The sequence below is a fragment of the Boleophthalmus pectinirostris genome, unplaced genomic scaffold (genome assembly GCF_026225935.1).
Source record: "Boleophthalmus pectinirostris isolate CB_2022bp ecotype Guang Dong unplaced genomic scaffold, ASM2622593v1 HiC_scaffold_15, whole genome shotgun sequence".
In the NCBI taxonomy this organism is placed as follows: Eukaryota; Metazoa; Chordata; class Actinopteri; order Gobiiformes; family Gobiidae; genus Boleophthalmus; species Boleophthalmus pectinirostris.
This window is the reverse complement of record NW_026571070.1, coordinates 9,785,638-9,808,833: the sequence shown is the minus strand read 5'-3', so window position 1 is coordinate 9,808,833 and position 23,196 is coordinate 9,785,638. Positions and strand designations below refer to the sequence as shown.

At 36.2% G+C, this 23,196-nt stretch overlaps 1 protein-coding gene across 2 annotated transcripts in view; it reads right to left on the bottom strand.

The window, feature by feature from the left end:
- Nucleotides 1–321: 321 nt before the first annotated feature.
- si:ch73-264p11.1 (uncharacterized protein LOC100000923 homolog) overlaps nucleotides 322–23,196 on the bottom strand; it is a 38,164-nt gene continuing 15,289 nt past the window's right edge. For both annotated transcript variants that reach the window (XM_055150933.1, XM_055150932.1), the window contains 4 exons: nucleotides 19,975–20,129; nucleotides 17,912–17,975; nucleotides 3,978–4,695; nucleotides 322–2,771 (listed from right to left, as the gene is read on the bottom strand). In XM_055150933.1, the coding sequence (XP_055006908.1) occupies nucleotides 2,737–2,771; nucleotides 3,978–4,695; nucleotides 17,912–17,975; nucleotides 19,975–20,117 (960 nt within the window). In that variant the 5' untranslated portion in view covers nucleotides 20,118–20,129 and the 3' untranslated portion in view covers nucleotides 322–2,736. The remainder of the gene's footprint in view (nucleotides 2,772–3,977; nucleotides 4,696–17,911; nucleotides 17,976–19,974; nucleotides 20,130–23,196) is intronic.

The following is a 23,196-nucleotide window of genomic DNA, read 5'->3' as shown; positions in this document are numbered from 1 at the left end:
ATTGTGAAAATATTTGGATGTATTTGGAGAGATTTTGATATTGTTACATCCCTAATCATGAGCCTTCCTACCGTATCGTGAGCTTTCCCACAATATCGCAATAAATATCGTACCGTGAGGATTTGGATATCGTTACACCCCTACAGTGTTATAATTGTAAAATAGAAAAAAGAAGATGGCAGAGGCACTCTGATTTGCGGTGAATTTATTCAAAGTCAGGCCAACGCGTTTCGACTACTTGGTCTTCATCAGGGCTAATTGGAAGACCAAGTAGTCGAAACGCGTTGGAGTGACTTTGAATAAATTCACCGCAAATCAGAGTGCCTCTGCCATCTTCTTTTTTCTATTTTACGTGAATCTAGCCCTCCGGTATGATGAGCACCTGTTATGCGTAATTTTCTTTGATCCAGTGCAGCACTCCAATTTTGTTATTTTTAGTGTTATAATTGTGTTTACAAAATGAGCAAATGAAACTGTAAAACTGTAAACCAACTCACTTTCAATGTGTCTTCTGTCAAAATGTACAATAAACACACGGAAGATTTCAAGATATACAAAAACAGTTATCGTGGTGTTTTGTTTCATTTTTACTGAAGCTAGAACATTGTACTGTAGACACATGACTACACTGTTCTGTTTTGTAAGAGTAGATGCAGTTGCATGTGGACAGATAAGACCCAATGGTGTGAATGTGGTTAACTCTGAGCAGCAGTCGCTTTCAGACGCTCAAAGCTCGTGCCCTGAAAAAATATGTACAAAAATATTACCACATGACTGGTAATACCAAGAAAAAACATGCATCAAATTTGTTGCTCACCACAGCACCACATGCTACTTACTTATTTTTCCCATCGACTCTGAAATAGTTAAAAACAAATGAGATCTTTAAGCTTTTGTTGACTTCACTTTTGACACCTCAGGTTTTTCTCACAAATGTGTTAAAACCAAGTGAGGGTCTTTTGAATTCATTTTCTGTTTTGATTATGCTGTTAAAGTTATAGTAACACAATGAGTTTTCTGGTAAGAGGGGTTTTTTTTCTCCACATTTGTTTTTATGTTTTTGATTATTCTTTTTATTTATTTTATTTTACAGGGACCATGTACAAAGAGAAACATCAGAGGGATGCTTTGTACCAGATTATAACTCTCAGAGCTAACTTCCACCCGCAGTTCTTGAGACATAAAACACAAAATACACAATAAAACAATGCAATCTATATACAAGTACTTATACAAATTACATTAAGTTTAAATAACTCTATTCCCTTCCCACTTTACTCATTAATCACATTTAATTTAGCTCTTAAAATACTTTGGAAATGTATTATTTACAGAATACGAAATAAAATTAAAATGTATTTTGTAACGTACTCCCATACATGGTCCAATCAGAGTACTGTATTCTGAAAATACTTGAAGTACTTTCATGGAGGGTTTCATTTAGGTGCACTATGTCACCTGCTCGTTTCTATGGTTACTGCTCTGCCTGGAATGTTTCGCAGTGTGACTTTAAACAGCTCTACTTTACATTTATTCAATTACAGGTGGTTTTAAAGCTCAAAAACCCCTAGAAAAACAGCTATTCTGACTGTGAGCGGGGTCGCCTCTCCACAGATCTGACCTGCAACTTGGTCCAGTTTGGTCTCCATGAAGATAGAAAGGTTTAATGCCACACTGTGAAACATTCAACACAAACTAATAAATAAAATAACATCTGCATGAAGACAAGCGTTTGGACCGTCCATTAGAATGCATTGTGTAACTGTTCTGGTGGAGAGTCTGTCAAATGCTTTTCTCCATGGAGTTGGATGTTATTGCTTTGTCTTGAATGTTTCACAGTATGGCATTAAACATTTCTATCTTCAAGGAAACCAAACCAGACCAAGTTACAGGTCAGATCTGTGGAGAGGCGACTCCGCTCAGAGTCAGATTTTCTGTTTTTCTAGGTATTTTTGAGCTGTAAAACCTCCTGTAATCTAATAAATGTAATGTAGAGCTGTTTAATGCCACAGTGTGGAACATTCTAGACAACAGCAATGAGGTCGCCACGGAGAAAAAAGCATTTGATGGACAACTCTGCCAGAAAACCTACGCAATGCACCTTTAATGTTGTCACTTCTGTATAGTTAAAACATGTTTTCTTAATTCAGCACTAAACATTTTCTTTTTCACAGTCTTTTAAAATCAGTGTTGTTGCTTTGCCTGGAATGTTCCACAGTATGGCATTAAACACATCTTGCATTATTCAATTACAGGTGTTTTAATTGAAAAAAAACAAACAAACAAACAAAAAACATGCCTCTCTGACCTGTAAATGGTGGGGTCACGTTACACCACATAAAGAGTAACACGTAATGCCATACTGTGGAACATTCCAGAAAAAGCAACTAACATCTCCGTGGAGACAAGCAGGTGGTGGACACGTCGCCAGAAAAAAGTGACGCAATACACCTTTAACTAGAACCACTTTGAAAAAGTAGACAACGAGGCAGTATTTACAAAGTTAATGTGAATTCTTCCATTTGCTTTCACGCTGCAGACTTGGTTTAGATCTCGGGTTTGTCCTCACTTAGTCACATTTTATAGCTCGTATTATTTGAAAATGGAGCTATAACAAATGTTTTTTCTTTGTCCAGTGAGAAAACTCTATGAAAAACTGTAGAACTATCCATAATCTTCAGTTCGTCCTTCATGGAAACAAGTCTCCAAAGATACGGCCCAAAGTCCAAAGGCTGTTCACGACGGCTCCACCTCCACATAGTCAGGAACATCTGGACAAAAAATGAAAAATAAATACATAAATAATAGATAATAATTGATCTTTTGCAGCTTATAACATCAACATTCCCTGAGGATATGAAGCTAACTAAAGGCACTGCTCTGTCCGAGGCTTTGTTAGACTTTAATCTGAACTTTACTCTCACACTTAAAACTTTAAAGACCTAAGGGCAATTTTAGTACATTTGTCTTTGCCTGGATTTTTTTCTTAATTTTGCTGTTAAAACTCCCCCTTTTATCCCCTAATGATAATCATTTTTTTCAGTATAACCTGTTATTTCACAATCTGCTGCTGTAGTTGTGTCATACGGCTGTAATGAAAGCTATAGGACCAGAAATACGGAAAATAAAATTCACACTCTTTCATACAAAACACACAGCAAACATGTCTAAACAACTTTTTGGACATAAAAAACGCTTAATTTAGGGCCTTAGCTGCAAAAGTGCAAAATATCAAGTCTGTAAGCAGCCTGATACAGCTGGTTTCAATTTGTGGAAACCGTCTGACCTCACAGCATTAGGATTTGGTCGCTCAACGGTAGGCGGGAAATTTTTTTATTTAACCAATCGCTGCTATTTGGTCGTGACGTATGTAATGCGCCGCTAACAGAGCTAACTGGTATCTTAAGCTTTTCCCAAAGTTGCAAAAGCAACTAGGTCAGGAATCGGAATACACAAGATGGATTGCAAGAATCATGGAAGTGCACCAGCCAATCAGCGAAGAGCCATATATTCTGTGTTGGCAACGATTCCCGAGATCAAGAATTTAAAGCCAGAACAAAGAGAATGTTTGGTGAATTTTATCAAGGGGAAAGACGTTATTGCCCTTCTTCCTACGTGATTTGGCGCATCACATACATCACAACCAAATAGCAGTGATTGGTTATATATTAAAAAAAAAAGTACCCGCCTACAAATGAAAAAAAGCAAATGAAAAAAAAAAGAGACCTGGAGTTGTGTTTTGTTTCATTCACATGTTTGAGTAACTCTTAATTATTCTCAAACATAAGTCTCAAAATCGTCTGTTCCGAGTTAACAGGTACCTTTTATTTTTTTATTTAGTAGAGTCTGGAAATTTCAGGGGTGAAATCATCCAAATGATTCTCATGAAGGTGCATGGAGTTTAAAGATCAGTTAAATAGATCAGAAAGTAGTGAAATATGGGCCCTTTTTTGGGTATTTTCTTATTAAGGACTTACTCTCGTAGTCCACTTCTTCATGTTGGACTTGTTGGACCGGTCCAGGGTAGCTGTAGTTTGTCTGTGTCTGACCCTTCCTCTTCTCCTGGTTTAGTTCTGATCTGAGGTCCCCGATCTCCTGGGCTGGTCTCGGGTCTGGTCCTGGGACTGGTCTCTGGTCTAGCCTCGGGTCTGGCCTCGGGACTGGTCTCTGGTCTGGCCTCGGGTCTGGCCTCGGGGCTGGTCTCTGGGATGGACTCTGGGCTGATCTCTGTTCTGATCTCGGGGCTGGTCTCTCGTCTGGCCTCGGGGCTGGTCTCTGGGATGGACTCTGGGATGGACTCTGGGCTGATCTCTGTTCTGATCTCGGGGCTGGTCTCTCGTCTGGTCTTGGGGCTGGTCTCTGGGGTGGACTCTGGGATGGACTCTGGGCTGATCTCTGTTCTGATCTCGGGGCTGGTCTCTCGTCTGGTCTTGGGGCTGGTCTCTGGGGTGGACTCTGGGGTGGACTCTGGACTGTTCTATGATCTAGTCTGTGGTCCGGACTTCGAGATGGCATTTGGACTGGTCTCTGGGCTTGGTTCTGGATGTGGCACTGGGTTGTGGCCCGTATAAGCAGCGCAGTCTTCCTCTTTATCGAATGACGAAGGTGCATGACCAGTCCTTGGTTTTTCCTCTTGTAATGTTGGATAAGATCGTCTAAGGATTTGAAATACATTTCCTGAGCTCCTCCACTCGTCTGCAGGAAAACAACAACAACAACAAAAAAAACAGAGTCAGTGTTTACTTATAGTACATAAATATAAGAGATGGGGATTTGCAAGACGCGACCAGGACTTGAGTCAGACTTGAGTCAATATTTTTAGGACTTGAAACTTGACTTGATAACATGCATTAAGACTTGGGACTCGACTTGGACTTGAGGCCTGTGACTTGAGAAGACTTGAGAAGCACTTTTAAATCTGAATTCTTTCTATTCTGACCAAAATGATTCACACTAAGATCCTGTCAACACATTTAAAAAGAAAAAATTAACATTTCTACAACTTTCATACTTTATAAATACTCATATATAAATGTACTATGATATTTCATGTATAATTTATCTTTAAAAATTCATATAAATTGCAAAAATCTAAGCTCAAAGCAGACGACTTGGACTTGACTTGGACTTATGGGCCAGTGACTCGAGACTCAACTTGACCTTTATTTTTAATTGAACTGAATCGATTTGAAATATATCGTATCATATTGAAAGTGCACTGTATGTATCGAGATATGTATCGTATCGTGGCCTATGTATTGAGGTATGTATCGTATCGGCAACTTCTTAATGACACCCAGCCGTAATTGTGTAACTTGTCTCCATGGAAATGTTATTGCTTTGTCTGGAATGTCTCGCAGTGTGGCATTAAACCTTTCTATCTTTATGGAGACCAAACCAGACCAAGTTACAGGTCAGATCTGTGGAGAGTAGAGCTGGGTATCATTAAGAAGTTGCTGATACGATACATATCTCGATACAGCGCACTTTCAGTTCAATACGATATACAGTATTTCAAATCGATTCATTATGGTACAATAAAAAAATAAAGACTGAATCATGGCTGTGACACTAAAAGTCTTTGTTACACCACTTCTTGTGCAGAAGTTAATATGAAACACAAACATTTTAATCATCAAAACGTGAAGTGAAAATGTCAAATGTGTCTCATAAACGAGTTTCCTTCCTCTAAACAAGCAACAAAACTGTAGCGCTGTAACAAAATAATTCAGTAAAATACACCAAAAAATACTCTTGGCAGCCCATGATATCAATACTGTATCATCACATTAAACAATACGATATATTGATATTTCGATAAGTATTCGATAAGTATTTCTGAGCTAAAAAAAACACCTGTAATTGAATAAATGTAAGGTAGAGCTGTGTAATGTCACACTGTGGAATATTACAAACAGAACAATGACATATCTATAGAAACAAACGGGAGGTGATGGTTACAAAGCGTACCTTTAACATTTTCTCAACTACATAATTCCATATATCTTAATTCATGTACTTGATCTTATGCGTCTAAAATGTAGAAAGTAGGGGTGTAACGATATCCAAGTCTCACGATACGATATCATCACGGTATGAACCTCACGGTACGATATTTATTGCGATATCGTGGGAAAGCTCACGATATGGTGGTGAGGCTCATAATTAGGGATGTAACAATATCCAAATCTCTCAATATTTTCACGATTTACATCTCACGGTACGATATTTATTATAATATTTTGCTACTTTTTCCTCTTAAAATGCCTTGACAAGACTTAATCCAAAGAACTAAGACTTAAAAGGGCTTAGAACTGTTATTTCTTCTTGTAGTTTACACTGAAATGGAGCAAAGGATCATGGTCTATGTAGTTCCCTCTGTCTTTTTTAGCTACTGCTGCACCATAACTCTTAATTTAATGGTCCATGATATTATTGTGAGAACTTTGACAATACGATATCACGTAATTTTGGTTATTGTTACATCTCTAGTAGAAAATAGTAAAGACAAAGAAAAAAAGACACTGAATGAGGGGGCATGTCCAAACTAATGCGCCGTTTTCTGTTATTAAAATTGAGTTCTCAAACTTTGAAACAGACAGCTGTTTTCCCGTGTAAAAAACCCGCCCTATTTCCTCTTCAAGCACTTGTTTTTGAAAATCTTGATGAAAATCTTTAATATGTCTATGGACCCACGCATCACTCCTTATCTCTTTTTCCTTCTTCAAGCAGAATTACATAATGAACAACTCTGCACATCAGCCACACTGTTCCTCTTCTGCTTCCTCTTCCTTCATTTGCCCACAGTGGAAAACACAAATATTCAAAACAGTTTCCTCATCATTAATATTAAAAAATGACGAGAAAGGACGTATTAGTGGAACAAAACAGAGTCTGACACTGATCTGACGTGTCACACCTCCCGTACAGCTCAGGGGCCAGTTTCCACTTTTAGTTCAGAGTTGTGAAAAGACAAAACAGGAGGTAGAGATGGGGAAGTCTGAGTTTAGTTTGTGGTTTAACTTTGAGCCGTGCGATGGTGCGAAGACATGAAGACAAAACAACAAGAAATGACCATGACATGTGAACGGATACTAACAGTGAACGGAGAAAATCAAAACATTAACTATATATTTATGACTGTGCGATAAAAATGATGAGGCAGAAACTGGTCAAATGAGCTTAAAAAGTGCACTGCGTAACTTTTCTAGCACTTGTCTCCATGGAAATGTTATTGCTTTGTCTAAAATGTTCCACGGTACACATTAAACCGACACTACGCTACATTACAGTTCAGATCTGCGGAGAGTCACTGAAGGAATAGTTGTATTTTTTTTTGAGCAACAGAAACACACAAAATGAATAAATGCAACATAAATGGTTTAATGAAGTCATGTCCTTTTTGAAAGTAGAGAAGATTAGGTATTCCAAGAAAGTTAACAAACTATTTTTTTTAGAAAGCGGCAACCATTTATTGAACAGTCTAAACCAATCACCCATTTCATTTCATTTCATTTTAATTAATTTTATTATTATTATTTTTATTTTATTCATTTATTTTATTTTATTCATTTATTTATTTATTTAATACTAGTAGTATACTAATAATCATTCTATTATTATTATATTGTATGACATTACTCGTATTTCTTGAGTGATTTGTTTTTGTTGGTTAACATTATAAGTTATGTTTTATCTGTATATAATTTTTTTTTTAAGTCTGTGTACTTGTGTTGTTTGAATGACATATCTATAGCTGTTTGCACATGAATAAACAACATAAAATAAAATAGTAAATAAAATAGTGATAAAAAAATACAAAAAAACACCTTTATTTTGCTGAAATAATGTTTGAAGTATCAGAAAAAAAAAGTGTTTCTAAATGAATAAGAGTTAGTTTGACTTGGGGAAAATGTGGCTAAAGTGGTTTAAAGTCCCAGTTCACACATACTGTTTCTGTGACCTTAAAGATGCATTGCTCAACTTTTCTGGCGGAGAGTCTGTCAAATACTTTTGTTTGTGAATGTTTCACAGTATGGCATTAAACCTTTCAAACAGGTGAAAAAAAAATTACACAATGCACCTTTAAAGTGCCTATGACTCCAAATTAATTAATTAAATTGTTACATTTAAGATTTTTTTTTTTTTTTTTTGTTAAGGTTTAAAATTGTACTTGGTGTATGGAAATCCTGAAATCATCACAACAAACAGACACAACAGAACAAACAGCTCGGTCAAATAAAATGATATATAAAATAAAATAGTAATAAAAAAAATACAAGAAAACACCTTTATTTTGCTGAAATAATGTTTGAAGTACCAGAAAAAAAAGTGTTTCTAAATAAATAAGAGTTAAAGATTAAAGTGCAGTTCACACATATTGTTTCTGTGACCTTAAAGATGCATTGCGTAACTTTTCTGGTGGAAGGTCTGTCAGATAAATACTTTTCTTTTTGAATGTTTCATAGTATGGCATTAAAACTTTCAAGCAAAAGCCAAAAAGTTACATAGTGCACCTTGTATGACTACAAATTACGGTTGTTATGTTTAAGATTTTTTTTTAAAATGTTTAAAATTATACATCCTGTTTACCAAGAAACCACACTGTTCATTGGACCAAAAATATAAACTATAAACTCCTCCAATAATACTCCAGAAAGTATTATTTACAAATATATATATATAAATATTACGATTCCATTGTTCCCAACTTTTGGATTTCTCCCTCGTATGATGACATTAATACGTTTCAGATCTGTCTACATCCTATAATTTTTTACTTTTTTTTTTTTACATTTCTGTTTCTTGATTGATGTAAAACTATAATTTAAGGTGTGAATATTAAACAACATGAAATAACCATAACATGTGAAAATATTCTGTCAGAGAGAACAAAGAAAACAGAAGCATCAGTGACTTTTTTTTCTGTGAGATTATATTCATCTCTTAGTTAGACTTGAGGTAAATGTGGCTAAAGCGGTTTAAAGATGAGCTTAAAATAAACTCCAGTTCACGTTTACTGTTCTTGTGACCTTGAAGTGCATTCCGTAAGTTCTCTGGTGGAGGGTCTGTCAAATACTGTTCTTTTTTTATTACGTTGTCTCGAATGTTTCACGGTATGACATTAAACCTTTCAAGCAAGTGACATTCCCTGAGCCGAAAAGTTACATAGTGCATCTTTGAAATGACTACATGACTACAACTTTTGCAAAAACACAGTTACATAAGATTTTGGTAACACTTATTAATGTCTAATTCCCCATAAGCTTATTCTGCTTTTAGTTTATAAACACCTCTTATTACTAGCCTGATTCAACCGTCTGACCTCGCAGCATTAGGATTTGTTCGCTCGACAGTAGGTGGGTGCTTTTTTATTTAATCGCTGCTATTCGGTCGTGACGTATGTAATGCGCCACAAACGGGGCTAACTGGTATATTATGCTTTTCCCAAATCACGTAGGAAGAAGGACAATAACGTCTTTCCCCTTGATAAAATTCCACAAACATTCTCTTTGTTCCAGCTTTAAATCCTCGATCTCAGGGAATCATTGCCAACACAGAATGTATGGCTGTTGCCCAGATTCACACTTCCAGGGCTTTTGCAAACTGTCTATTGTATTCCGATTCCTCGTCGCTGGAGAGAACTGAAACTGAGCAGAGGCAGAAGGTGGTGCCAGTCTGGCTGCCTTATTACTGCTTATTAGTATAATATTAAGTAATTTTTGTCCATGAATTATGCTTTTGGTAATAAGCGTGTTGTTAAGGACCAGTAGCACAAGAAATGCACTTTTTACTTATTTGCACTTAATACATTTTGCTTACTCTTATGTAATAAAACACTCTCTATTAGGTGTTAATACAGTCCACCTAGTCAAGAATTAAGTCATTAAGATCCCCATTCTAAAGTGATGTTTTGACCGCAGCTAATAGTTACTTGGTTTATTTTCTTCGGTCAATTAAAATAATCATACATCATATTACAATGATTTAACACGAAAAAAAAAAATGCAGTTAATGCACATCACTAAGTTTATTCTACAGACCGAAGGGGTTTAAGCTGAAGTTTAGCACTTATTTTGCCTAACTCTATTAACATATAGAACATAATACAAGATGGCAGAACTATTTACAGAAAACAACACAAAACTCATCTTTTCAGTGCAGGAAAGAAAATGTCCCTCTTTTAGTATACACATACACAATACAGAATACAATCCAATATACGTCGATGTTCATACACACGCAGACACAAACACACACACTGACCATGTACATGTTAATATTTATACCTACTGGTTTATAAATACACTTAAATATATAAATATAATTGAGGGTTACAGTTATTCTGTAAGTTCCATGGGCTAAAATATGATTTGTTGTATTTCTCTATATTGCTCTATATTTCTGGTCTTTTTTTTTTTTTTATGTGTAAATTGTTTGTTTGTAATAAATGATGAGTTTGACACAAATTTAAATGAATATGGTCTCTATTCTAAAGTGGTTTCTTCTTCACACTTACTTCATGTACTGTGTCATGTATATTAATAGTTCACCTAGAAGAGGGTGCTGAAAGTGCAAAGAAGTAAAAACTACATTTCTTGTGCTACTGGTCCTTAACAACACGCTTATAACCAAAAGCCTATCAGAATCATAATTCATAGACAAAAATGACTTAATATCAAACTAATAAACAGTAATATGGAGTCCATTAATACATGCAGCCTGAATTTCTGGGAACTTCTGGACATGGCGCAGTGCATACTGGGAAGGATCCTTCGAAAAAGTGAGCATCGAACCAACATGTTTGTTTTCCCAGTGAGATGCGTCTTTTGTCAAAGCTGATTTTTTCAAGTCTTTTGAACCATATCACTTTTGTTTCTGGTTCTGATATCATCATATTTTAATTATGGGATTCAGACATCGTAATTGTGTGGTTGTTGGATGTCCTAACAGCGGAAAACAGGCTTCGGAATTTTGTGAACTCCATAACTGTAAAAGGGAATCAGATGTGTGTGACTGCAAACCTCTGTTCAAACTGTTTCCCTTCCCAACGGAACTGAAAAATAGTGAAAGGCGAAGGTGATGAGCAGTACTGATACACAGGAAAGACAAAAAGGAAACCTTTGGCTGCGAACAGATCTGTGCCTCCATCTGTGTGTTTGTGATAATGTTCATTGGTTTGTTGCACTTGGGGTAAATGTGGCTAAAGTGGTAGAAAGATAAGCAAGAGCATCACACCAGCTCACAGAGGGGGGACCAAGTAATTGTTTTGCAAGTCTCAAGTAAGTCTCAAGTCTTTGACCTGAAGTCCGAGTCAAGTCCCAAGTCAAATACAGGCAAGTCAAGCAGTCAAGTTCAGCTTCAAATCATCATATCAAATTATCAAGTCTTTAAACCAAAGCACCAAATAGAGCATAGATTTTTGCAATTTATATAAATTTTAAACTAAATTGTACTTAAAAAGTCATAGTATATTTATATATGAGTATTTATATAAGAGTTGTAGAAATGCTAATTTTCCCTTTTTAAATGTCTTGACAAGATCTTACAGTGAATCATTACAGTCAGAACAGAAAGAATTCAGATTTAAAAGTGCTTATTTTGTCAAGTAGTTATGTGTTGTTCCCTCAGTTTTACTGTATTGTACTGTACATTCTGTAGTACATTTGAGTATCACAGTACTTCAGTTACATCCAAAGTAACAAACAGAAGTGGGATGGACATGTTCCAGTTTGTTCCTGTAAAATTAAGTGCCACATTTATCAACTGTAAAGATTAAAGTATTTTCTAAAAACATATTTTTTTAGGAGAAGCATCAAGTCTTCTCAAGTCACAGGGCTCAAGTCTGAGTCAAGTCCCAAGTCACTGACCTTCAAGTCCAAGTCGAGTCTCAAGTCTTTGTCTATTTGATCATGTCAAGTCTCAAGTCCTAAAAATAGTGACTCAAGTCTGACTCGAGTCCAAGTCACAACTTGCAAGTCCCCAACTCTGCCAGCTCAGTTAGCATAATACTTTTAGTTTCCTGAAAGTGCCTATGACAGGTTAAGATACCAATTTTGTCACAATTATTACATTTAAAAGTCCTATATTAATACGCAAAATAGACTCCTGTGAACTTTTAGCCATGTTATAATGTAGTTACCTCATGAGAAACGTGCCTGAAGTTGTGTTTTGTTTCATTCCCACATGTTTGAGGAATCCTTTATTATTGTTGTTGAAGAAAACAACCTTTTCCTTTCGTGTCTGTTCGTTTCTGCTTAGATAAAAATTACACTTGAAACATAAATAAAGTCCAGATAATTTACTTACTCCAATATTAGAAGGTCATACTTGTACAAGGAGTCTGTGCTGATATTTCCATGCACAGAGTCAATGTTTCCGCCTATACAATGACTTCATACACAATCTATAGTGACAGGATATTGTGGTATAGACTTATTTTGGTTTAGAATTAGCACCTCTTCGTTGGTGCATCGGTCAACCAGGCCTCATGGCACGTATCACAGTCCAATCAGGGCCTGTCTACATGACATGAAACGAAGAAGTTTGTATTAGTTTTGGTCTTTTGTCCACATGGAGCCAGTGTTTTGGGTGGGCGGCAATGGTGTTTTTTGAGAACAGGTTACAGAGTGGAGAAATCTGAGAACGCCAGCGTTGCGTTGTCGTGTGGACGAGCAAACCGCAGCTTTTGGAAAACAATGACATCATGACCCTTTCATCACCACGGTCATCCGATGCAGCGAAGGCGGCAGCCCTCGAATTAGCCTCCGCGGACCACAGGAGCGTTGCCAAAATGGGACAGGTTTAGTCTACGGAGAAGCTCCTGTCGCCCAGCAACCGAGACACGCTGATTACGCATGAGTAATTAAACTGTTGGATTTTGAGACCAAGTTATTCTAATAATTCTCATCCATATCTTAAGGCTAAAAACGAAAAGTTATGTTTAACTTTTGCAAAACAAAACGGCTATATTTTTGGGATACATCTAAAATCGGCTAAATTACCTTAAAGTGCAAAAAAACTGTGATGAAATGTGCATTATTAAATATTATTATCATTGTTAACAGCGCCACATACAGGTGTGGCATATGTATTACGTTGTTTTCACTCAGTGCTCTGTTGTCGTCTGGACATGAATATTTATGGTTCCGACACGTGTGTGGACGCGAATTTTTTTCAGCCTGTAAAAGAAAGAATCCAGGAGCATTGTCGTGTGGACGTAGCCTCAGACTCCATCCGGGGTGTTATCTGGCTAACAAATAATGACATCATCCCTATCAGTAGTTCTTGTTAGTTTGTTTACTGTTAGATAAATTGGAATATCCTGCATTTGTCTTGACATAAATCTATGAGTCTCACAGCTGTGATCAGAGCCCTTATCTTCAAATGACCTCGGAACAATAATGAACTATAGAAGTGATTATACAAAATAGCTAAACCTAGTTATTTATCCTAACACATCTCCAAAAATGCTCTGTTTTTCAAGTTCAGTGACATCACAAGGTGTAACAGCATTGAGTTTTCAGTTTGAGAGAAGAACTCAGCCTAAATATGTAGGATTTGTGTGTTAAACATGTGTGAATGAAACAAAACGCAACTCTTATTAGAACAGATCAGGAAACGGCGTACTTGCACCCTTTAAAATGCATTTGATTTACATCACACTTTTAAAGACTCTCAAACTGCTTTACAAAGAATGATTCAATCCCGTCACACTCACTGATTCTGAGATAGTTTAGTGTTTTAGTGTGAAACTGTTTATCTCGACCGTCCATCTCCACCCTGCAGCCGTCTCCAGCGCTGACACACACACGCGCCGCTTTCATATTAAAAGTAAAAAATGACTGACGTGTCGTGCATAATGGCACAACAGTAGTTTCCACTGCTGCCACTGCCACTACTGCCTGTTGAACCTGATATTTCCAACAGTCTCACACGCAAGGACCAACCAGACCCAGACCTGCTTAGCTTCACTCAGTATGAATGAATTTAACCACATTTAAGTTATTTATAGCCTCTGGGAAACTATTATATTAAAGCAAAATGTATCTTCCCCCAGAATACAGTCCATATAAATCTGTGTATCATTCTTTCAGTCGTTTTTCATAATAAAACAAAAAATAAGAAAATGAAAAAAAAAACAACTATTTTCTTCATTATTTGTCTCCAAAACCAAAATGAAAAAACAGATAATGATTTGTTTTTTCAGTTTTCGATTTTGTGTTTAAATGAAGAATGAAAAAATAAAGATAACGGCCGTTTCCCGTTTCCGTGACTTAAACTGAATGCCAGACTGAACCAGGACTGAACCAGGATTGACCTAGGACTAAAACAGGACTAAACAGGACTAAAACAGGACTAAACCAGGACTAAACCAGGACTGAACCAGGACTGACCCAGGACTAAAACAGGACTAAACCAGGACTAAATCAGGACTGACCCAGGACTAAAACAGGACTAAACCAGGACTAAAACAGGACTACACCAGGATTAAACCAGGTCTTGGACAAACCTCAGTCCTGGTCTGGTCCTGGTCTCAGTCACTGGTCTGGTCCCAGCCTCAGTCCTGGTTTCAGTCCCAGTCTAGTTCCAGTCTGGTCCTGGTCTCAATCCCGGTCTGATCCCGGTCTGGTCCCGGTCACAGTCCTGGTCTCAGTCCCGGTCTGGTCCCGGTCACAGTCCTGGTCTCAGTCCCAGTCTGGGCCCGGTCTGGTCATGGTCTCAGTCCCGGTCTCAGGCCTAGTCTCAAATCCTCGTCTTACTCCTGGTCTCAGTTCCGGTCTGGTCTCAGTCTGGTCCCGGTCTCAGTCCCAGTCTCAAGTCCTCATCTCACTCCTGGTCTCAGTCCCGGTCTGGTCTCAGTCTGGTCCCGGTCTGAGTCCCAGTCTGGTTCTGTTTTAGTCCTGTTCTGGTTCAGTCCTGGTTCAGTCCGTATGCAGCGCAAAAGTCCGGCATCACAGTTTAAGTCACGTAAATGGGAAACGACCATTATCTGTTTTTTTCATTATTCATTTAAACACAAAATCAAAAACTGAAAAATTTTATCATTATCTGTTTTTTCATTTTGGTTTTGAAGACAAATAATGAATAACTTTTGTTGTTGTTGTTGTTGTTTTCTTATTTATGGTTATATACTGAAAAACGAATGAACAAATGATACACAGATTCTTAAATATTCATGTAAAGCGTCTTTGAATATCTTGAAAATCCTTATACAAGTGTTATGTATTATTATATTGGTCACAAATGCTCACTTTTAAAAATATTTTCCACCTTCAAAGCGCTTTACAACAGGAAACCATTCACCAATTCACACACACTCATCACAGGTTGAGCAGTCAGATCCACTGACCCACAGGTTGGCTGGTGTGATTCCAACTCCCACAGATGAATGCTGCCATTGTGTACTTGGGCAAGACACTTAACCCACCTTGCCCACAGTGTCTGCGTACACTGGTGTGTGAATGTGTGTGTGAATAGGTGAGTGATTCCTTCTTGTAAAGTGCTTTGAGTGCCTTGAAGGTGGAAAAGCGCTGTAGAAAAATGTGACCATTTACCATTTACTAACACGCCCCTGTACGAAGACACTGGGGGCGAGGTGGGTTAAGGGTCTTGCCAAAAGACACAACAACAACAGTATTCATCTGTGGGAGCTGGAATCACACCGCCAACCTGTGGGTCAGTGGAATTGACCTCTATACCAATGATTTATTCACTTGTAGTTGAATAAATGCAAAAAAATAAAAACAGTGCACCTTTAACACAACGTTGAGTTGCACAATATTAAGAAATTTTTAACAACTGCTGTATTAGAATATGCGAAGAATAAAATGCAAAAAGGTTTCACCAACATTGTTCTGCAAAATCACTCAAGTATTGAATGAGTCAGCTACTAAACCAAGACTAGACCAGAATCAACTGAACCAGAACAAACCCTGAATTAAAGTACGAAACCAGAACAGAACCAGGTCTAAACCGAGACTAACTAAACCACACAAGAGAAAATATTTATTATCTGTATATTTTTTACTGCTTAATATGTCAACAAAAACAGAACAAACCATGAATTAAAGTACTAATCCAGAATAAAACCAGGTCTAAACTGAAATTAACTAAATCAAACAAGAGAAAATATAAGAAAATGTTTTAATATTTAATTTAATCTAGTCACATCCAAAGGTTTATATGGGACATTGCAGCATTTCTACATAAGGATCAGCCCTTAAAGTATCACCTACACACTCCAAACTTTACAGTCTTGTACCTAACAAGATACAGAAGGATTTAAAAAAAATATCTAATTCAAAGTTTACTCAAATACAAAATAAGATGTCCAAAACCCCTTCTGTATATTATTTAGGGTTTAATATGTCAACAAAAACAGAAAAAATCTTGAATTAAAGTACTATTCCAGAATAAAACCAGGTCTAAACTAGGACTAACTTAACCAAACAAGAGAAAATATCTGAAAATGTTTAAATATTTAATTTAATCAACTCACATCCATAGGTTTATACGAGACAATATAGTTTTCTTTTCTCAAAATGTATTTCCCCACAGGAACATAAGGATCAGCCCTTAAAGTCTCACCTACACACACCAAACTTTACAGTCTTGTACTTGACCAGATTTGGACAAAACATACAGAAGGATTTTAAAAAATATCAAATTCAAAGTTTACTCAAATACAAAATAAGATGTCCAAATGATGTTTTTTAGGGTCTAATATGTCAACAAAAACAGAACAAACACCAGAATTAAAGTACTAATCCAGAATAGAACCAGGTCTAAACCAGAACTAACTAAACCAAACAAGAGAAAATATATGAAAATGTTTAAATATTTAATTTAATCATCTTGTGTCCAGACTTATATAGGACACTCTCTTAAAATGCATTTCCCTCATAGCAACATCAAGACCAGCTCTTAAAATATCACATACACACAGAATTAAAGTACTAATCCAGAATAGAACCAGGTCTAAACCAAGACAAACTAAACCAAACAAGAGAAAATATAAGAAAATGTTTTAATATTTAATTTAATCAACTTGCATTCATAGATTGATATGGGACATTGTAACTTCAAAGACTGCTTTCGCAAAATGTTTTCCCCCCATAGGAACATTAGGATCAGCCCTTAAGTCCCTATAAAGTAGCACCTTCACACGCCAAACTTTCCAAATTTAACCAGATTTGAAAACATACAGGGGGATTTTTTGATGTCCAATTCAAAGTCTGATTTATTCATGTTTTAGCTCAAAAAAATTTGTTTACTCAGATACTAAATAAGATGTCCAAAGCCCCTTCTGTATAATTTTTAGTGTTTAATATGTCAACAAAAACAGAACAAACCCTGAATTAAAGTATTAATCCAGAAGAGAACCAAGTCTAAACCAGGATTAATTAAACCAAACAAGAGATTTGAATGTTTTTAATACTAATTTAACTTTAACTTAAACTTGCATCCATAGATTTATATGGGACATTGTAACTTCAAAAAAAGTTTTCTCAAAATGATTTCCCCCCATAGGAACATAAAGGTCAGCTCTTAAACACATCAAACTTTCCAAACTTAACCAGATTCAAAACAAACAGGGAGATTTTTTTATATATATTTAGGTCAAACTCTGATTTATTCAAGTTTTAACTCAAAAAAATGCCTTTACTCAAATATTAAATAAGATGTCCAAAAACCCCTTCTGTGTATTTTTTTGTGTTTAATAAGTCAACAAAAATGGAACAAACACCAGAATAGAGTCAAGTCTCAACCAAGACTAACCAAACCATAAAAATATGGGTTGTGGTCATGATTTAAAATGAACTCGTTCTGTTTTTCAGCTTCTTAGAAGAGTAAAAAACACCTACAGTGTCTTTAAATCTGTTTTAAATATGTAAAATAGTTTCTTTACCAGTAGTGTGTATTGTCCTTGGAGAGTCTTGAGCAGTCTGTATGTGTAAACCACGTGCTTCTTACTGCAGAGGAAAACAAAATATAATCAAATAAATAATACATAACTTGTTTATGAATATACATCATAGCTTCTTGTTTAAATTGCTAATCGCTATGGAAACAATCATAATTCTTCATAATTTTGAAAGCCACAGATAAAGATTGTCAAGATTTCCAAAGATGGTTTACAGTAAAAAGCGTAAAAAACACCAACACCACAAAACATTTCTGCTTCCTGCATGACTCTAAGGAGATGGAAAGTTAAAGTCATACTTTGGAACATTGTTTATGGTTTCTTTATTCCAGGGCCTTCTCTGTGGCCGGTCCCAAGCTTTGGAACACTCTGCCCGTCCACGTACCAACAGCCCCCCCAGTGGAGAAGTCTCGTCTTAAGACCCACTTTTATTCTCTGGCTTTTAACACCACGTGAGTTGTGTGGTCCTTTGTGTCTTTAATTATTTATTTTATTTATTTATTTACTTTATTTTTTATTAATGTATTTTTTTTTATTATTTATTATTTATTTATTTTATTATTATTTAAATTATTTATTTATTTTTATCTTTTTTTATTTTTTTACTACTGCTTTTAGGTGTTTATTTATTTATTTATTTTATTGATTTTATTATAATTATTATATTTATTTATTTATTCTATTAGTTTCCTCATGGTTGTAACATAATTCTGCTGATGTTTGTTTTTTTTGGGGTTTTTTTTCCCCACTGCTATGTAAAGTAAACTTTTGAAACTGTCTTGTTTATAAAATCTGCTATACAAATAAAGTTGGATTGGATTGGATGGAGACACACTAGATAAGTTTTATGCTTAACCGTGGAACATTCCTGGTGGCAATGAAATTCTTATAAAAGTAACACAGACTTATTGTTTAAATTACACAAAAAAGCAAATAGCTCACTCATTTGGATATAGAGAACATACAAATGCACTTTTTTGCCAATCAAACTTACTAAAATTTGGGGATCTGGTAAAATTTAAAACATGCCAAATCTTATTTAAAGTGAAACTCAACCTGCTCCCAGAAAATATTCAAAATCTGTTCTGCACAAATGAATTCAAATACAACCTGGAGGTCAAATAAATGTTAAAAAACAACTTTCAAAAACACTTTCAAAAGCATTTGTGTTACCAGACGTGGTGTAGATATCATATCAAAGCTTGTACTAACTTCAAAAAACCAATATAAAAATCCAATCTTACAGAAAAACCCTGAAGATTAGATCCATTGTCGTCACAAGTAAACCACGACTATGAACTAAGCACACACTTTTCTTTAACATTTTCTTTAACATCACCTTTTATTTTGATCATAAACAGATAAATTCTGCGTCTTCTGTATCATTATTAGTAGTTTGAACAGCCATAAACGAAAAAATCCTTACATTTTTTCATTCTCATTGTGGTTTATTTTGTACAATCATAAACAAACTAAGAAAGTGAGTCTAAAGAGTATAAAGCTAACGTTATGTTTTGAAAGATACAGAGCTTTAGAATAAATGAATTATGCATTAAATTTAGTTTGGTTTCATTTATATTTTATCTCTTATATGTACAGTAAGTCGAAAGTGAAACTGTAAACGCAAACTTACTGTTCATACGCTGCTTTTCTTTCTTGGAATTCTGTCATTGTTTTATAGAATTTGGCTTTATAGGTACTTTTTACTTCAGTTTAAACTCTTTCAGTCATGATCCATGGGGTTGTAGTCTATGTTTTGTTTTTGTAGTACTGCAAAATGACCAAATAAACAACTACTATGACTACAAAAATAAGGATGCATGTTAAAAAAAATTAAGAAATGCTTTTACTTTAGTTCCTTTTTTGGCTGAAATGTTACGAGGTGGAGATGCAAACTCTCAAATATGAAGCAAATACAGTTTTTTGTTGTTGTTTCCCTTTCTCCTTGTTAAAATGTATTATCTGTATATCTGTATTAAACTATTTATTTATATTTATTTCAGTTTACGTTGCCAGTTTGAGTTAAAAACAGCGGTGCGGTCACTCACTAGACGCAGAGGCACATGGCTCCCTGGAAAGTCTCGCTGTCTCGGATCAGGTAGGCTCCATCTTTGTTCTTCTTCCCCATCAGCTCCTCGCAGTCCTTCTTGCTGATGGCGCCGTGGTAGCAGAGGGGCATGTCCGCGGCCATCGTCACAAAATCCTGCGAAAAAAAACAACACAACAATAAATAAAAGCTTGATTAATGAGCTGTGTTTATAATTTAGTTTAATTGGTTCACTAATCTATCCAATCCACAGAGAAAGATAGAAACAATACACAAACATAATAAATGCTCAAATGGCAATAAAAAGCACAAAATCAAGTAATAATAAACAATAAAATAGCAATAAATAAATAAAAAATACATGAAATTAGAAATACCAGACACAGAGGAGCACACAACTCACGCGACGATAAAATCCGGACAATAAAAGCGGGTTTTAAAAAGAGACTGGAAACTCTCGAATGTGGGGGCTGTTCAAAATTGCGGGGGCCGAATTGTGTCACAAATAGAAAGTGAGCATGGGCGTGCTTCCGGCTCCATCGACTCTGGTTCCGATTCACTTTGTATTGAAAAACTTTCGCCTCTCTCTACGTCACGGCTGCTGCTAGAATTGTGAGTTTGGGCTTAAAATGTTCGTATTAACCTGCTCTACATGATCTTGGAGGTTTTATTTTGCTATTCTGTGTGTACTGTAGTCCTGATTTAGTCCTTGTTTACTGCTGGTTTAGTCCTAATGTAGTCCTTGGTTAGTGCTGGTTTAGTCTTTATTTAGTCCTGGTTTAGGTCTAGTGTAGTCCTGATGTAGTCCTTGGTTACTTCTAATTTAGCCCTGGTTTATTCCTAGTATTGTCCTGGTTTAGTCCTGGAATAGGCCTGGTTTAGTCCTTGGTTACTGCTGGTTTAGTCCTGGTTTAATCCTGGTTTAGTCCTGATGTAGTCCTAGTTTAGTCCTTGGTTACTGCTGGTTTAGTTCTGGTTTAGTCCTGATGTAGTCCTGGTTTAGTTCTTGGTTACTGCTGGTTTAGTTCTGGTTTAGTTCTGGTTTAGTCCTGATGTAGACGTGGTTTAATCCTGGTTTAATCCTTGGTTACTCCTGGTTTAGTTCTTGGTTACTCCTAGTTTTGTCCTGATGTAGTCCTGGGTCAGTCCTGGTTTAGTCCTTAGTTACCTGATGTAGTCCTTGTTTAATCCTGATGTAGTCCTGGTTTAATCCTTGGTTACTCCTGGTTTAGTCCTTAGTTACCTGATGTAGTCCTGGTTTAGTCGTGGTTTAGTTCCGTCCTCCTGCTGGTACCCAGAGTTGAGACTAAATATCGGCAGACTCAGAATTCCAGTTTTATGCAAATAAATATGGAACACTTCCTAAAAATGTGAGATGATAATCTGCTTTTACTGTGTTTAAATCCAGACTCGAAACTGTTCTGCTTAACCGTGCGAATGACTGAAAGGTTTTTACTCCACACTCTTCTCTTGTAATGTTAATTATATGAAGATTATTTATGCTTTTATTGGACTATATTGTGTCTTTCTTATTCTCTAAAGCACTTTAAATTACTTTGTGTTTGAACTGTGCTGTACTTTCCTCGTGGTCACTTGAGCTGAATCAACTTCTCACCTACACCAGAGAAGATGCACTGTGTAACTTTCTGTTTGGGGGTCTGTCACCTGCTTGTTTCTATGGATGTCATTGCTCTGCTTGGAATGTTCCACAGTGTGACATTAAACAGCTCTACTTTACATTTATTCAATTACAGGTGGTTTTATAGCTCAAAAATACCTAGAAAAACAGGCATTCTGACTGTGAGCAGGGTCGCCTCTCCACAGATCTGACCTGTAACTTTGTCTGGTTTGATCTCCATGAAGATAGAAAGGTTTAATGCCATACTGTGAAGCATTTCATATAAAACCCTCCACCAGAAATGTTACACAATTCACCTTTAATGTTTAAAACAAGGCTCAAAAAATCAGTGTATGGTTAAAATGTGAATCATCTTTACGGTTTTATTTGTTTTTATTTCTTTGTGTGTTTCGATTTTTACACTTTTGATCTATTAACTGTACAGTTTTTATCCTGGAAAGTGCTTTGAGAAGCACTGTAATGTGTGTGAAAAGTGCTGTACAAATTATATTAATACAATATAGTGTTCCTCAAACTGTGGTTCAAGTTTGTGATTTGACTTTTTCAGGGCCGGGAACGTTAACAAGTTCATTTTGCGTTAACTAATTAATTCATTATCGCCGACAATTATTTTTCTCCCCTTAACACAGTTTTTATATTTATTTTTTTATTGTAAACATCTGTTGCTCACCAGCTTTTATTTTGAAAAAGTCGATCACCAGCGAGCCTATGTTGCGCTCACAGGAAACGGAGAGAAAGAAAGCGAGATAAACAAACATGGAGAAGGGTAAAGAACTTTTACTCTGCCATTTTCATTTTAAAGTTCTTACAGATGGTGCAGTCGACAGAACCAAAGTCATTTGCAACACTGCAACACTGACCAGAGTTTCACGAGTGTGAAATACGACGTAAGTGTTGATGCCAGCAAATCATTCAGTGAAACAAGTGGGGTGAGGCTTTGGCCGACCACATGAGTCGCAACGTGTCAGAACCGTCGCTGCGCACGCACACATTTTACCAAGTGCTTTCGGGGGCACCACTGCGCTGTCTATTGCTCTTCGTAGCATTAAGTCAAATTCTAGGAACTGACAAACTGCACCGAAATGGGTTCTTTTTTTGAGTAAGATTCTCCAAAGGAAGAAGTATAAACTAGACTAGTGCTACTTAGAAAATGAAATGCTGTTTGCACAACAAATGTACGGCACTTTCATTTACATTTCCAGTAAAAGTGCACTATATGGTACTTTTTAATTCATTAATTGGTTTTGCGTGTAACATGTGATTAATCATGATTACTCACAGGAACTCATGTGATTAATGCGATAAATATTTTTCATTTTTGCCCAGCCCTAGTATTTTTGTTTTTCTCCTCTTTGGGGTTAATTATTATTTAGAACTACCTCATTCACGTTTAGAGTATGTGTAGTACTGACTTCTGTTCGTACTCACAAGGCCAAATATTATTTCTGAACTAATTGGTGTGAAAATAACTGGTACAAAATTGAGAGTTTTGTTGTGTTGTTGAGCAGGGCACTTAAACCACCTTGCCTCCATTGTGTGTAGTGTGTGTGGATACTACAGAGGTGGAACATAACAAAGTAAAAG